The 17,597-nt window shown below is 41.6% G+C and overlaps 1 protein-coding gene across 2 annotated transcripts in view; it reads right to left on the bottom strand.

Moving 5' to 3' along the window:
- SRGAP1 (SLIT-ROBO Rho GTPase activating protein 1) overlaps nt 1-14,003 on the bottom strand; it is a gene marked incomplete at both ends in the record, with an annotated part of 273,306 nt that extends 259,303 nt beyond the window's left edge. For both annotated transcript variants that reach the window (XM_082851178.1, XM_082851179.1), the window contains one exon: nt 13,937-14,003. In XM_082851178.1, the coding sequence (XP_082707304.1) occupies nt 13,937-14,003 (67 nt within the window). The remainder of the gene's footprint in view (nt 1-13,936) is intronic.
- Nucleotides 14,004-17,597: the final 3,594 nt, after the last annotated feature.

The raw sequence follows: 17,597 nt of genomic DNA, 5'->3' as shown, positions 1-17,597 counted from the left end.
CTAACAAAATAGAAAACAAACATACAACACAGTAACTCAAAGAGGAAAATCTAGTTCTTTGAAAAGACTAATAAAATAAACATACCTGTGGCAAAGTCAATCAAGGAAAAAATGGGAGAAGGCACACATACAAACAATTGTTATTAACAGAAAAGAAGTATAACTGCAGACACTGCAGAGACTAAAAAGATACAAGAATACTATAAACAATTCTATGTCAGTAAATTAGAAAATTTGTGGGGCTTCCCTGGTGGTGCAGTGTTCAAGAAGCTGCCTGCCAATGCAGGGGACACGGGTTTGAGCCCTGGTCCGGGAAGATCCCATATGACGTGTAGCAACTAAGCTGGTGCACCACAACTACTGAGCCTGCGCTCTAGAGCCCGTGAGCCACAACTACTGAGCCTGCGTGCCACAACTACTGAAGTCCACACACCCTAGAGCCACAACTACTGAGCCCATGTGCTGCAACTACTGAAGCCTGTGCTCTGTAGGGCCCATGCGCCACAACTACTGAGCCCGCAGGCCACAACTACTGAGTCTGTGCTCTAGAGCCCACAAGCCACAACTGCTGAGCCCGTGTGCTGCAACTCCTGAAGCCCGCGTGCCTACAGCCCGTGCTCTGCAACAGGAGAAGCCACTGTAATGAGAAGCCTGCATGCTGCAAAGAAGAGTAGCGCCCGCTCACTGCAACTAGAGAAAGCCCACGCACAGCAACGAAGACCCGACGCAGCCATTAAAAAAAGAGAAAATTTGTAAATTTGAAAGCAATGACAGATTTTTTTCTTTTTCTTATTTAAAATTTTATTTATTTTTTGGTCATGCCACGCAACACGTGGGATCTTAGTTGCCCGGACCAGGGATCGAACCTGTGCCCTCTGCATTGGCAGTGCGGAGTCTTAACCACTGGACTGCCAAGGAAGTCCCGACAGATTTTTTTTCTTGATGAAAATACTAAACTTGGATAACTTTACTAAACATTTAAGAGTGACATAATTCCAGTCTTACATGAATTCCTCCAGAGAACAGTAAGAGGAAATAATCCCCAACTAATTTCAAACACGATTACTCTCAGATTGCAATGTAGTAATTATATTTTTTAAAAAGGATAAATATCTTCACTTAAAAATTTTTTTTAATTAATTATTTATTAATTTTTGGCTGTATTGGGTCTTTGTTGCTGTGCACGGGCTTTCTCTAGTTGCGGTGAGCAGGGGCTACTCTTCGTTGCGGTGCGCGGGCTTCTCATTGCGGTGGCTTCTCTTGTTGCATAGCATGGGCTCTAGGTGCACATGCTTCAGGAGTTGTGGCACATGGGCTCAGTAGTTGTGGCTCACAGGCTCTAGAGCTCAGGCTCAGTAGTTGTGGTGCACGGGCTTAGTTGCTCTGCGGCATGTGGGATCTTCCCGGACCAGGGATCAAACCCGTGTCCCGTGCAGTGGCAGGCGGATTCTTATCCACTGCGCCACCAGGGAAGTCCCTTCGCTTTTTTTTTTTAATGTAAAGTCACACTCCTATATACCTCATGGGGCAAAGGGGAAACCATTATAAGAAATTCAAAACACTTAGAAGTTAATTTTAATAAACTTTACACATCAAAACTTTCTAGATGAAGCAAAGATGGTACTCTAAGAGGAACTATCATAAATATTTATTAGGGGAGAATATTTATTGGGAAGAAGAACAGATGCCTTTGTTAAGAATGATGCTTTTATTAGAAATAACATTTACATTAGAAAAGAAATTTATTGCCTTAAATGCTTACAGTAGCAAAGAAGGATAAAAACAAATGAGCTGTATGTCCAACTTAAAAAAAAACAGATAAAGAACAGAATAAATCTGAAGAAAATTTAAAGGATGAGAGTAAAGATAAGAGCAGAAATCAAGAAAAAACAACAAAAAGAGACAACCCCCTTTTAAGATTCAGCAAGAAAGAAATAAGGCAAAAATAAATATTCTAAAATAATTTTTTATTTTTATTTTCTGGCCCTACTGCATGGCTTACAGGATCTTAGTTCCCTGACCAGCTGCCCCTGCAGTGAAAGCGCCAAGTCCTAACCACTGGACCACCAGGGAATTCCCTACAATAATATTTTAAATTAAATACAGATCAGCCCATATTTTTAAAATATACTATCATCAACATTATGTCAATATATTTGAAAACTTACACAAAACAGAGACATTTCTAGAAAAACATAACAAAACTGACTTCAGAAGAAATACAAAGAATAGATAATCCTATCAGTAGTAAAACTAATGATTAACTGCTGATTAGCAGTTAGAAGTTCTTCACACAAAGAAAATAACTAGGCCCAAATAAGCAGTTTTACCGACCTTTCAAGAGAAGGAATATTCCAAAATTTCAAACTCCTTTACAAAACAGAAAGAGAAGCAATGCTCTCCAATGCATTCTGTTAGGCTAGTATAACTGAAATATGAACCCAGACAAGAACATTATCTGAAAGGAAAGCCATGGGTCTGTTTCATTCAAGAATTTAGAGACAAAAAACAAAAAACAACAACAAAAAAACCTGAACTAAATACTGGCAAACTGAATCCAACTATTTACATATATAATACAATGATGAAGATAGGTTTAATTCTGGAATACAGAGATGGTTCAATATTAGAAACTCTGTAAATATTTCTCATTACATTAACAGATTAAAGAAGAAAAAATAATATCAATAGATGCAGGGACTTCCCTGGTGGTCCAGTGGTTAAGAATCTGCCTTCCAATGCAGGGGATGCATGTTTGATCCCTGGTCCAAGAACTAAGGTCCCACATGCCGTGGGCAATAAGCCCGCATGCCGCAACTACTAAGCCCACATGCCACAACTACACAGCCCACATGCCGCAACTAGAGAAGCCTGCGTGCCGCAACGAAGAGCCCACGCGCCACAACGAAAGATCCCATTGTGCCACAATTAAGACCCAATGCAGCCAAATATATAAATAAAAAAATATTTTAAAAAATCAATAGCTGCAAAAAGAAAAAAGGATAACTTTCAACCAACTATTAATGATTAAAACTTCAAGTAGGGCTTCCCTGGTGGTGCAGTGGTTGAGAGTCTGCCTGCCGATGCAGGGGACACGGGTTCGTGCCCGGTCCGGGAAGATCCCACATGCCGCGGAGCGGATGGGCTCGTGAGCCATGGCCGCTGAGCCCGCGCGTCCGGAGCCTGTGCTCTGCAACGGGAGAGGCCACAACAGTGAGAGGCCCGCGTACCGCAAAAAAAAAAAAAACTTCAAGTAAACAGAGAATACATGAAACTTAACCTGATAAGAATATCTATAATAAACTGAAAACAATCATTATCCTTTATGGTAGGAGAGGCTTGAAAACACTCCCTTAAATCCAGAACAAGAAAAGAATGACAATTCACTACGTTTATTAACTTCATACTCAAAATTCTGCCTAGGGCAAAAATAGAAGCATAAATTAAAGCCGTAAGGTTTGGAAGGAGGAAATATAATAGTCTTTATATTTGCAAATAATAAGATTTTTTTAACCAAAATATGAACAAATTATTTGAAATAATAATAAACTAGCAAAGTGGCTGGATATAAGACCAATATGCTAAAGTAAACTGCATTTCTGTATACCAGAAAGAATTAGAAAACAATTTTAAAAGAGATCTCATAGGGCTTCCCTGGTGGTGCAGTGGTTGAGAGTCCGCCTGTCGATGCAGGGGACGCGGGTTCGTGCCCCGGTTCGGGAGGATCCCGCATGCCGCGAAGCGGCTGGGCCCGTGCGTCCGGAGCCTGTGCTCCGCGACAGGAGAGGCCCGCGTACCGCAAAAAAAAAAAAAAAAAAAAGAGATCTCATAAACATTAGTAACAAAAGTAAAATAAGTCTAACAAAAAAAGATACAGAAAATATAAAACTTTACAGTAAGATATTTAAAAACAACTAAATAAATGGAGAAATATTCATATTCGTGGGTAAGTAGAACTTATAATCTAACACACAGTTGCCAATTCTCTGCTAATTGCTTTATAATTTCATGCAGTTTCAATCAAAATGGCTATGGGCTTCCCATGGAAGGAAAACTGATTCTAAAATGCACATGAGGGACTTCCCTGGTGGTCCAGTGGCTAAGACTCTGCACTCCCAATGCAGGGGGCCCGGGTTTGATCTCTGGTCATGGAACTAGATCCTGCTTGCATGCAGCAACTAAGAGTCCGCATGCCGCAACTAAGACCTGACACAGCCAAATAACTATTTTATAAATAAATAAATAAAATGCACATGAAAGAGAAAGGACCAAGATCACCAAGATACTTCTGAAAGGGTATAAGAAAGTAGAATTGGCCTACCAAATATAAGCCTTATTATAAAGCTATAGTAATTAAGATAGTGTGGTATGTGCAAGAATTTATAAATTAACCAATGGAACACAACAGAGTGTCGAGATAGACACATGTATACATGAAACTCTGATCAAGACAGAAGTAGCTAGTAGATTACTTTTTAAAAGAAGAAACTATTTAGCAAGCGGAATGAAAGAAGTTGGCCATCCACATGAAAAGAACTAAAAATATATCCCTAGTTCACAATATGAAAAATAACTTCAGATAAATTAAAGACTTTTATGTCAAAAGCAAGATTTTAAAACATTTCTAAGATAATATAGACAGATATCTTTCTGACCTTAGAGTAGGGAAGAATTACTTAAACACCAAATATAAATAATTGATACATTTGAACAAATCAAAATGAGCAACTTCTGTTTATCCAGAGATATCTTTTTAAAATATGAAAATACGAACTACAAACAGGGAGAAGATATTTGCAACAGATATAATTGACAAAAGATCAATATTAAGAACATACCAAAACCAAAACAAAACAAAATGCACAAATCAATAAGAAAAAGACAAACCAACAGATAAATGGGCAAAGGTATGAATAAGCATTTTAGTGACAAAAGTAAATGGCTCTTAAATATGTGAAAAGATGCTCTATCTCATCAGCAATCAAAGACATACAAATTAAGCCAAAATACCATTTTACCCCAGTAGATTGCCTCTCCAGAAAACCTTGTCTTCATGCTGACTACTGGTTGTCCAAATCTGTTCTCTCCTTTCACGGTCAAGAAGTTGTAGCTGAAAACAGGGCTGCCCAGGGAGACTACATTTGCCAGCCTCCCTTGCAGCAAGATGTTGTCCTGTGACTAAGTTCTCACCAGTTAAATGAATGGAAATTCTCTGTATTATTTCTGGCCTGGATTTTAACACATTGGCCATATGCTCCTCAAGACTCATTTTCCTTCCTGTAAGTCAGAACATGGATATACTTAAGACCCAGTTTCAACCAGGCATACAAGTTCAGTTCCCTAGGTGATGGCAGAGGAACGAAATGGAGAAAACTCAAATAATTTAAGGAGGCAAAACTGTCCTGGTAGCCTGGACTGCACACCTCCAGACTGTTATGTGAGAAATTTCTACATTTTTAGGTTATTGTCTTTCAAGGTTCTCTTTATTATTATAGTTTAGCCTTTACCTTAACTAATACATTGGCCCATACTAAGTGTTTTTCAGGATGTGGAATTCTCATTCACTGCTGGTAAGAGAATAACTACCAAGCACTTAGAGAAAAGTTTGACATTAGTAAAGTTGACCATGCACATTCCCTATGACCCAGCAAGTATACATAGAGAAACTCATGTACACGAGGAGACTCACAGCATTTTATATATTATTATTAATCATGATGGCAAAAAGTGCAAATAACCCAAACGTCATAAAGAATGAATAAATAAATAAAGAATAAATAGCTTCCAGTGTTTTCATGCACTGGAATACTATATATCAGTGAAAGTAAACTAATGATAGCTACACACATTAATGTAGATCAATCTTAATATAACATTGAGTGAAAAATGGAAGTCATAAGAAGGCATACTTACTTTGAAAATTTTTTATTAGAGAAAATTTTAAACATACACAAAAGTAAAGAGAATAAAATAATGAACCCCATGTACCCAACAATTATCAATTCCTGGCTAATCTTATTTTATCCGTATTCCCACCTACTTCCTCCTTCCCCCAGATTATACTGAAGCAAATCTTAGCCATCCCCAAATACTTCAGCACATATATTTAAAAGATAAAGATTTGTTATACATGCCAAAATACTATTATTTTTTAAAATTAACATCAATTCTTTTTTTTTTTTTTTTTTTTGCGGTATGCGGGCCTCTCACTGTTGTGGCCTCTCCCGTTGCGGAGCACAGGCTCCGGACGCGCAGGCTCAGCGGCCATGGCTCACAGGCCCAGCCGCTTCGCGCCATGTGGGATCTTCCCAGACCGGGGCACGAACCCGCGTCCCATGCATTGGCAGGCGGACTCTCAACCACTGCGCCACCAGGGAAGCCCAACATCAATTCTTTAATATCATTAAAAAATCTGGTATGTGTTCAAAAGTGCTCTGTATTTTTGATGCATGGATATAACATACATCAAAACTATAAAGAAAACTATAAAACTATCATAAAACTTTAAAGAAAACAAGGGGATGATTAATACTAAATTCAGAATTGTTACTGAGGGGGCAATAGGATGAAGAGAGATTTGTTAGAAAGGGGACAATGTGGGGGTTTCTAGACACTGCTAATGTTCTATTTCTTAACCTGGGTGGCTACTAACCAGGTATTCATTTTATTATTATGCATTAAATTGTAAATAATTTTCCGTACCCACTTGTATATATATTTCACCCAAGAAAAGAAAACAAAAAGAGAGGCTGCTTCTCCCACCCTCCCACCCCCCAACCTACGAACTGTTAGCTGAATTCAAAGCAAGAAAAAAACCAAAGTATATCACTGAGCTGTAGGCAAACAGGAAGTTTGAAATTGTCCTGTGAACAAACCTGATCAGCAGAGGTTCAATTTCGCTTGGATGTACCTTGGCCCACCCCCATCCTGAAGGAGGGTGGGTCTCAAAGTGAGATTCCTGCATTAGGCCAGGAAATTTACCAAGGAGAGGATGTACTGAGGTCCAAAAGTACAGGAAATACAACCTATACCAAACAGGAAAAATAACCGGAAACTCCTCCCACCATGCGTTATAGTTTGGTATGTACATAGAAAGCTGAGTCCACCCATGCAAAGCAGCCATGACAGTGACTGGCACACCCTGAGCGCTCAATAACTGTTAGCTGCTGTTATGATTATTTTTCATTATTATTATTTCATCATCCTCTTTTCCCCCCCGCCATGGAAGTTAACTTTAATTATAAACTTTTGACTTCACAGAACATCTGACTTGGAGGGAGTGATGTTTTATTTCATTTGTTGGTGATATATAAGACTGAGGTCCAACTACGGTTTCTCCTCATGCTGAAATCCCACTACCCAGTATGGCTGACACACGTGTATGTACGTAGCTATCCATCAATTTAGCTCTGTTTTAGCTTGTCCTAACCATGCTTTTTTTTTTTTTTAATGGTCTCTCTTTTTCCCAATTATTATAAAATATTTCTCCATACCATAAAACGTTCTTCAAAAACCACTGTTAATGACCCCATAACATTCCATGTGCACAAGTTAGTTAACCATTCCCCAGTGGAATTTAGTTAACTATTCTCCATTGTTGGACACGCTGACTGTTTCCAGCTCTGTGACTTTCTAAATGTGTATAACTTACACATTTGAATTCAGTTTAATTTTGTGGTAATACTTCATTGGACACCGTAGATAATTCTGAATGATCGCCATGTTAGTTTATACTATAAAGGAATGATAATTCAAAACAATTACTCTATTCATTCAATTAATGTTTAATGAAGCCCTATACCAGGAGGTGTGGGAGATACATAGACAATAATTTTTTTTTTTTGCGGTACGCGGGCCTCTCACCACTGTGGCCTCTCCCGCTGCGGAACACAGGCTCCGGACGGGCAGGCTCAGCGGCCATGGCTCACGGGCCCAGCCGCTCCACAGCATGCGGGATCTTCCCGGATCGGGGCACGAACCCGTGTCCCCTGCATCGGCAGGTGGACTCTCAACCACTGCGCCACCAGGGAAGCCCTAGACAATAATTTTTAATATCAAAGTGCTTTCTGTTATATGTCAAATATATCTCAATAAAGCTGGAAAAAAATCAAAGTGCTTTCAAATGAAGCAAAAGCAAATTAGCAGGTACAAGTGAAATTTTTCATTTCTATATTGATTTTAAAACAAAATATTTTGCTCAAAACTATGAAATTAAGTCAGAGACTTTATCTGACATCATAAGAATCCCTTTCACCATGGGTAAATAAAATCAATTGATTGGACTACAGTTTTCATTTTCCATTTGGCATCATTAAAGGTAGAGAAAATGTAAAACAAAAGTTGTAAGCAAACACATGGCAGCCCAGGAAATGTGCTTTTCAGCTGTTACTTGTACTTGGATAAAAAGGAATGACACAATAAAAAAAAATCCACCTTATAAGGAGCTGGGAATCTCTCTGGTTTGCCTATCACATATCCCTTTTTAATCCCACCATGAAACTCACTCCATTCTAAAAGTACAGAGGACTTTATCAGGATGATTTAAGAATCGCCCAGTTTGGGATCTATTTAGGCAGCAGATTGGTGATTATGTATTTGAATTTCAAAAAGCTTATCTAAGTCAGAATGTAACAAGAAGCAGTTGAAACGTAAAGAAAAACAAAATGAAACAGATAACAAGGCCTAATTTTTATAGACTATTTATCAGTGCCAAGCGTGTGATAAAGGCTTTCCACAAATCACCTCACAGAAGCCTCACAAAGGCAAGGAGGTAAGTACTATTATTATCCCCATTTTACAGATGAAGAAGTTGACTGTTAGGGCTCAAATATATTATTAGTGGCAGGGCTGAATGGCTAACACCAGTTTCTGCTCTTAAACACTATGTTCTGTTTTTTTCCCATCCTGACATACCAACAGGTGAGCATATATATGTTGTCAATAAATTAGAAAGTAATTTGGGTCCAACGAATAAAAATACCTTCAAATAACTAAAAATGTCTTCTAGTAACTGTCTCTATTCCCAACTTCTGCCTTCAAACCACTAAAACAAAGGTAGACTGAGTGATTAGACATACAGTTTACTCCGTATTTTTTCTTAATCTTAATTCTCAGTTATGTAACTTGAAATAAAAATAGTTAGCATAAAAAAGGGTCTGCTCAGTCCACAAAGTAGACTCTCAAATTGGACCAGAGCTGAGGATGTGAGGTTCCTGACCTGGTCATCACACAGCACAGGAGTAAGCAAAGCAATCTAGACAGAGCTCAGATTTACCATCCCATAGCATATTCCAACCCTCACTGTATTTCAGAGCATGCTTTGCTTAAACATTTCTCCAAAACTATTTCTTAAGATACTTTGAAGTTCATGAAACAAATTAGGTTTTCTGGACAACATAAGAGAGCTTATTGCAGTAGCTTCACTTAGTATGACCAAAATTTCAAAATTAGTATGTTACATTTGTACATATTCACCATATTTTTTTCCCCTTGATCTTTAAACCACCTTGTGAAGCTGCTGCCTGGGCATTGTGGTTTCTTGAAATGATCTTGGTGAAAAAACAACTTAGTTATGGTTAATCAATTTAATTAACTCCTCCTGTTAACGGACCAGAGTTACTGTTCTCTAGTCCATCCAACTATGATTCCTTCAATGGATGTAAAGTCTAAACAGGTAAGTGTTCTATCTCCTACTCTTCTTTGTGAGGAATCTAAAAGTAAACCACTGTTACCAAAAAGCAGAGGACCTGGGTTCCAGTCCCACATTTGTTACAGTTACTTGTGTAACTGACATTATGCCTCCTTGCACCACTGAAGTGGGCTGGACAGGAAATGTTTAAAGTCCTTCCCAGCTATAAAGTTTTAATTCGTAATTTAAATTGTTGTTTTCGATTGCAAGTTAAATGAAGAACATTAGAGGTAGACACAGGTTCCCTATGAGTAACAGTAGCACTTTTAATTTCCCTATTGAAACCTATCACATGACGAGAGGTCATATTAAATTGAACTGGCATTTCCTTATGCTCCATCTGCTACCAAAATGTACTATTTGTAGTTCAGGCAGCAGAGCGGTTGAAAAACAACAGATTTTCTTGGCACTTCCTGCACGTATGGCACATAGATGAGTATGAGATTATCCTCAGGAAAATACTGCAAATAATAGCTGTCAATTCTTAGCAACTAACAACACGCATTATTAAAAATAAACACAACCTCCCATCCATGAGTTCCACCTCACAAAATGTGTCTTTTGTTTCTTCTGACTCTTATATATGAACCAATATTTTTTACATGGGCTCCATAATATTTCTGCTGCAGAATTCAAAAATTACTAGATCTCTAAAATCTACAGATGATCCCCAAACCTTCTGTTAGCCACTTGCTACGATCTTGCCAGAGATGCTAAAAGTAGTGTAGTCAACTGGTTTGAGTTTCATACACTTTTCCAGACAATCTTGCTGTTTAAGGGTCCACACAAAGAAGAGATTAATTTCTCTGGATTCTAAATCTTTGGGAAGTTGACCAACACGCATGAAGCAGTCTTTCTCCTCCTATAGTTAACACATTACCTAACACATTAATCTTTTAAATTATTGCTTGGGGTCCTTTTGTCCTCGATTTGAATCTATCTATTCCTTTAACTACTTGTATAATTCCCAATTCTTCCCCCTCTTACAATTCTATGCTCTACTTTTCTGAACGTGGTTTTATTATTTTTCTGTATTTTCTGTGGTATTACATTTTAATTCCTTGAGAAATCAGATAATACATAGTGTTTGTGAATTATGAAAAAAGTTAAAGCAAAGGTAACCCTCCTCAAGACAGGGCAGCCAAGAGAAAATGCAAAAAGCTTGAAAATTTTACTGCATAATTAATGTGAACTGACATGACATCTTCAATTAGACTCAAAGACCCTTAGGACTGAGAGAATCTAAACTCCCTATCTTACAGATAAGAAAACCAAAACCCAGGAAGAAGCTAAGTGACTCGCCCTACATGATACATCTAACTGGATACATTTATGGTCTTACCCATAAAATTACAGCATAAAATTACACGTTACACCTAGGATGGTTCTTTTCACACTGAAAATAGCCCCATGAAGTCTGTTTCCTAAACACATGCAGGCAGCCACAGTGGCTAAATCCCACATCTGTGGAGTCATTCTTTTAAATCAAACCCTTACCTCAGAAATTCTGAGATAAATGCAACTGGTATTAGGCGAAATGGGAGAGAATAAGAAAGGACGATACTCCAGAATGTTAGATTCAAGTCAGAAGGTAGAAAAGTCACATATAATCAGAAATGACTCTTGATACATTTAAGTGTATCACAGATACACTTAACTCACGCAGAGAGTCCAATATTTACGTCTTTATTCATTGGGAAGAGACCAACGCCTTCTCTTAATGAGTCCAGCACAGCTAGGTTTTCCTCCAGCAACAGAATAAGCCACTTTCTTTTGTTTACCGTCAGATGAAATACCTGTTAGAATTGAAAGAGTTGGTTGTTCCAAAACCACCTACCTTTAAGCAGTGGACTAGCATCTGCCAGGGTGAGATACTCACCCTTAAAGAGGGGCTCAGGAAAAGAAACGGAAAACCAGGATCCTACCTCTGAAACTATCCTTAAAAAGGGACCTATTCTCACTGCACAGGACAGCGGGCCTCATGCTCTATTTAACTATTTAACTCATTTCTCTTCCACTGCCTTCTTGATTTTGCCTAGTAAATTCAGGTGAATGTGTGCCATTCAAGGTGTATATGATCCAATTCCATTGTATTGATATTTCCCTCTTCCCATATTTGCATATGAATATAAGGATCTGGGTTAGACACAGGATGTGTAAGTATTACAGGGGAAGTAGATGAAGTGTGGACACAGGCTCTGATGAGAAGGGCAGGTCAGGTGTCGTAAAGAGCCATAAAGCAGCCTGAGGACTCACAGGTAAGTGAGGAGGGTTGAAGGGAAGAGACAGATCACTTTCTATGGGACAGAATTTGTTCCAAAAGTAATTTTTACCATGTTTGTGATTTTTCCTTGGATTGGATTTGATGGACACATTTTAAGCATTGCAACACATCCCATTCTATTGATTTTTATTTTACTTATTTATTGTTGTTGTTGTTGTGCCCCCACAGCATGTGGGATCTCAAGCTTCCGGACCAGGGATCGAACCTGCATCCCTTGCATTGGAAACACGGAGTCTTAACCACTGGATTGCCAGGGAAGTCCCCATTGTATTTATTTTTAAATCCATATAGACGGCCTATACCCTCAAAGCATATAAGTAACCATATAACTATAAAATTCATACTCTGAAAGAGATTAATCATGAGAATATTTTTCAGATAAAGACTTGATCATGGACAAATGACCTTAGAGCAGAAATACCGAAACCAATACTTGGAAATACATTCTACAAGTCAGTGCTCCAAGCAGCAGGAAAACCAGACTGCTACCCCTTGAAGACCTGCCACAAAGAGCCATGTGGAAAAACCACACAGAGAAATGGTGATTGTGAACAAGAGTTCTACCTCAGTATGAAAGACTTTTGGCTGTGTTGGACCGTTAAGAAAAGAAAGGTTATGCTCATTAGAAAGTTTACCTGTCTCAAAGCAAATAATTACTTCTCTGCTAACATAACTTCCATGTCAGTGTAACCAGTTCCTACAAGTATAAATTATCTTAATTGCATGCAGATAAAAATCTGTGTTTCCTGAACAGTGTTCATCTTAACTCCATTACTGGAGTCAACCTAAAGGAAACTTAAGTCTCTGGGCTTGCATATTGTGTTTGTCTCTGGCCATGATGAGATGGTCCAGATTCACACTGATTGACAGAGGGTTTCCCCACCAGGTCCTCTCACAGGACTCCAAGCATTTTCACAACTTGACCACACAAAAGAACCCCCAGTCTGCTCCTGCTTTTCCCAAGACAAGTACAGGAACGCCTTTCTCTGCAGTCCTTTCATAAGATTGTGTCTGTACAAACACAGGTGTCTACAAAGCAATTTTTATCAACTTTGCTTTGAATATTCCAAAGAACATCAGTGATCACAACACTCCATCCATTGTCTCAATGGATGGGAAAAGCTACCCATGAGAGACCATAAAGGAGGAAAAAAAAAAAACCCAAATATATGTTTATTAAACTCTTCAACAGCAACACAAAATACTTGTACTGGAGAGAAAATATATTTTTTAAACCACAAGGCACGTTAAGTAAAAATGTGTAATCAACCTTAATTAGATTCCTTCATCAGTTGACAATGTAAATGGATGGAAACTACTACTCAAATATTCAAACCTTCATTTTACATGCAAGTGGCCTCCAACAAATGATAAAGCAATATTCCCGTGTGAGTGTGAGAGATTAAAAGGAGGAGTCAGATTCCACTAGTCCTTGCTTGGTTTAACTGCCCAGCTTTTAGGGAGCTATTTTATAAAAGCGGGACTCGCCCTGATAAATTAGTGAACAGTGCGAATGTCAAAAATTGCCTGCACTCAATGAAGCTCTAGAGCACTTCGGAGCCAGACTTCAAAAAATGACTCCTTAAAAAAAATTACGTTGTGACAATGGTATCGTTTTAAAAAAATAATAAGTATGACGGTGATGATAACTGGGCAGGAACCACTGCTGCTGCCTGCCTCCTGTGTAAGTTGCCCGGCTGAAGGTGGTTAAGTTAAAGCCAGTTCTCCCCTATTGGAGGGGCGCCCCGGCAGCGGCGGAGAGCCACCCTGTTTCCAGCTCCCTGTGGGCTTGACGGGACTGGGACTGGGATTGGCTTCCACGAAGCCCCGGGTGGCTCATCGAGGCGCTCTAGCTGTGCCTCACCACCTCCCTCCAACACAGACCCCAAGTGAGAAATGCAACTCCCGGAGCACAATGACAAGAAAGCACACAAAAGGAACAAGGCAGCCGCTCCCATCCTTACCTTTGACTTGACTTTCATACTCGGCTATGATCTCTTTGTCCTTTTTGAATCTGCTCGGAGTGGACATTATCCAACTGTTCTGGGTTTGCTTTCAGCGGGCAAGTTCTGTTCGAGGGTCACCGACCAGTCTCCTCGGAGAGGCAGAGAGTTGTACTCCCACACGCCGGGAACCCAGAGGCAGCACCGACAGGAGGGAAAGGGGGAGGGAGAGGAGGAGAAGGAGGAAAAAAAGGAGCGAGCCGAGGACTAGATTAACCCGGGCGCTGGCACCATACTCTCCGGATCGAGCTGCCGTCGGTGATGCTGAGGGGAGCCCAGGGCTCGGGGCCGGAGAGGCCCGGCGCGCCGGCAAACTCCAGCAAGCGAGTGGTGGGGGGCGTCTCCCTGCCCACCCCACCCGGAGCCCGTCCACTTCCTCTACGACCGCTGGGCGGACGCGGGAATCGCGCCGGCGCTCCGCACCATTGTTAGCAACCCGCACGGGGCGCGCGGGGCAGGGCCAGCCGGGGAGGGCGGGCGCCGCGACTCTCCCTTCCTGCTCCAGCCGCCGGCTCCGGCGCTCGGGGGTCCCGCCCGGGCTGGGGATGCTACTGCCGCTCCTCCGTCGGCACACACGGTTGCTACTGCCCCAGGCAGGCAAGAGGAATCGCGATCCTAAAGCAAGTCCCGGGCGCCGACCGCAAGGGCGTCTGCCGCACCGTAAGAACGCGTCCTGGGCACAGCCCCGGCGGAGTTTAGGTCTCCGCCGCCGGCGCCTCGCGGGGCCTCTGCCTCCTGGGCCACCGTGCGCCGAGGCTGCCTCTTTCTCCCCCGACCCCCTTTCCGCTGCTGCCCCCAGGAGGCCGCCGGCGACAGACACACTCGCACACGCACCCGGAGGAGCCGCGCCCCCGGAGGCCGCAAAGTTGCCGGCACGTTCACGGCCCGCGGCTCCCCGGCACCTGGGGAGCGAGCTACGGGCGGCAGCGGCCGGGGCGGCAGCGCGGGGCTCGGCGAGGCGGGGCAGGGCTCGCGGGAGGGGTCGGCTCGGCAGCGCGTTCCCTTCTCCGCCCTCGCCCCCTCCCGGCGCGGTGAGGAAGCGCCGCGCTCGTCCGGGAAGATGGACGCCTCTTGTGGCCAACCACAGCCCGGCCCTGCGCGTCGAGCCCGGCGGCCGTGGGCAACGCCCCCAGCTCCTCCCCGAGCTGCGCAGCCCCAGCAGCTGGGAAACCCCTCCCGACCCGGCGGTCTGTCTTTGGCCGAGGGTGAGCGCTGTGGTGGGGCTCTTTTCAGTGTACAGTGGGGAAATCCAGACTTTGGATGTCTCCATGGAAGAAAAGGATGTCACTCCAAGATGTCACTCCACAGCCCAGAAGGAACACTGGAGACTGAATTGTGAACGTCTTGGCTGTTAAGAATCAAAGAAGAGCTAAGCTGCTTGATCAGGCAGAGAAAAATACCCATCTTGAACACCATTATTCTCCCCATCCTAGAAGCAGCTGGAGGGGGCTAGGATGGCGGGAAAGGCGTGGTGGGGAAACATGTCACACTTAGGATGTCACCAGGTTTTGACGGACACATTTAGCGTTTGGGACCTTCCTTCTCCAATATTATGGGCCTGATTTACCAAAGTGATTTGTCCAAAGGCGTGTCCAGTATCAAATATTTTCCCTGCTAGATCTAAAGAAGAGTAGGGACTTCGAGACTTTAATCATTCATTCATGTATCCAGTGATAAAATTTCTTACTGCGAACCAAACACCAAGTAAGAGCTAAGGATTCAGAAAGTAGAACCCTGCCCTAAAGGATCTCACGGTCTATTGTTTTACAAAGTAATTACAGGCGGTACTGTGATGCTCTAAGAGAGCTACTGCCGGCTTTGCGAGCCCTGAAGAAAGAAAAGTGGACTGCGTAAGAGGTTTGGGGAGAAAGGCTTCCCACAGAAGTGGTATTTGAACTGCATTTAAAGGGTGAGTAGTAAGTAGTTTGCCACTTTAGAGAGGGAAAGTGTTGCATTCCACGGAGAAGAAGGAGAATCCTACTCTGGGAGAATTGCAAATGAGTTACAGGATGCCCTCCTCTAAAATACCAGATCTCTGATGGGAGGTGAAAAATATTTTAAAAATTAAAATATATGTGTGTTTCAAGCGGTAGTGTGTGCACATTGTTTTAAATTATATGGCCTTTTAAAATTTAATTGTTAAGCAAATCTTTTTACTTTAGAACGACAGAATAGAATGTACGGAAAAAATGTAAAAAAAAAATGTTTTGTTTCCATTTTGCCACACAGGAGGTTAACTACGGAATCGCAGACTGCCCTAATTTCACGTGGGGCTGTCTTATGTAAGAGTGTCGCGTGAAGAGCCAGGATATTCCAAAGCAGAGGCTGAGAAGGAAGGTCAGGGCCAACTGGGAGAGGCCTCCTGTGCTGAGCTCTAGGACACAGTTCTGCAGACAGCAGGGAGCCTTTTAAGTAGAGAAGGGTCATGATCACATACATGTTTTATGAAGATAACTGTTGGCAGCATGGAAGGATGAGTTGGCTATGGGGGTGGAGAGACCAGAGGCAAGCAGCACACTCTGGCGATAATTGTAGTCAAATCTAAATGTGATTCATGTCATCCATCCATGGTGCTACTGGGATTTATTTCATATTTGCACTTGGGAAATACAACTTGGTGCAGAGAATGCAGCCCCTGGGAATGAATTGTTGGCTGAGTTTAGACCTAACGCACCGTGGTAGTTACAAGCCCCAAAGACAGTGTACCCAGAGGTGAATCATATCTCTGCTGCTTCCTAAGTGAGCTGATAAAAATTACTGCATCTCTTGGGGCCTCAGTCTCCTTATCTGTAAAATGGGTTAATGCCTAGTTCCTGGGAATGTTATAAGCACTTACTGAGATAATCCTTAAAAATTACAAGAACACCAGATCTTTGTACCTACTCAGTTATCTTTGTTACTGTTATCTCAGTTTTAATCTTGGAGAGAAAGCTATTTAAAAATTGGAGACAGTATCTTAATCATCTTTGATTTTATCATAGTGCCCAAGAAACTGTCAATAAACTTTTTTTTGAATGTTAATGTCTTAATATTAGTAAGCCACCATTTTATTGTTGTAGAAGGTTGGGTCCCAAATAAAACAAAGCATTTTGCATACATTCTTATAAGAACCCTACAAGGTGAATTCTATTGTCCTCGTTTTACAGAGAGAATCTGGAAAGTTCAGTAAATGTGTAAAGTCCTGGCTGGGCCAGAATTCCAGCCCACATCTACTTGCCTCCAAATTGGGTTTTCCCAATTTGCTATTCTTCTGCCTACGAACTTATGATTCCTTTAAACTTGTGAAGCAGGATCACATACAGTGAACTGTGTATGACTGATCGATGGTTTTCCCTTGGTGGTTTTCTTCTGATCCAGCCAGTCAGTGTGATTCACAAGTCAGTTCTTCTTTTCATAGTTTTATCTCTTCAGGTTATCCTTATCTTTCCCACATTTTGCCTCACAAAGCTTATATGGAGAATGCCTATGAGTTAAAATCCAGAAAGCCCCCTAGGGTCAGTCCAATTTGGGAGACAGTCAACTGAGTCTAATTCTGTGACTTTGCTCCACCTTGTGGTAGCTGTTTTCTTAGCTATACAACAGGGATGGCTGCACTTTGCCCCCTAAAACCTACCCCTCCCCT

This window comes from Leucopleurus acutus, assembly GCF_964270905.1.
Source record: "Leucopleurus acutus genome assembly, chromosome: 11".
Classification (NCBI taxonomy): Eukaryota; Metazoa; Chordata; class Mammalia; order Artiodactyla; family Delphinidae; genus Leucopleurus; species Leucopleurus acutus.
This window is presented reverse-complemented; position numbering and strand designations above follow the sequence as displayed.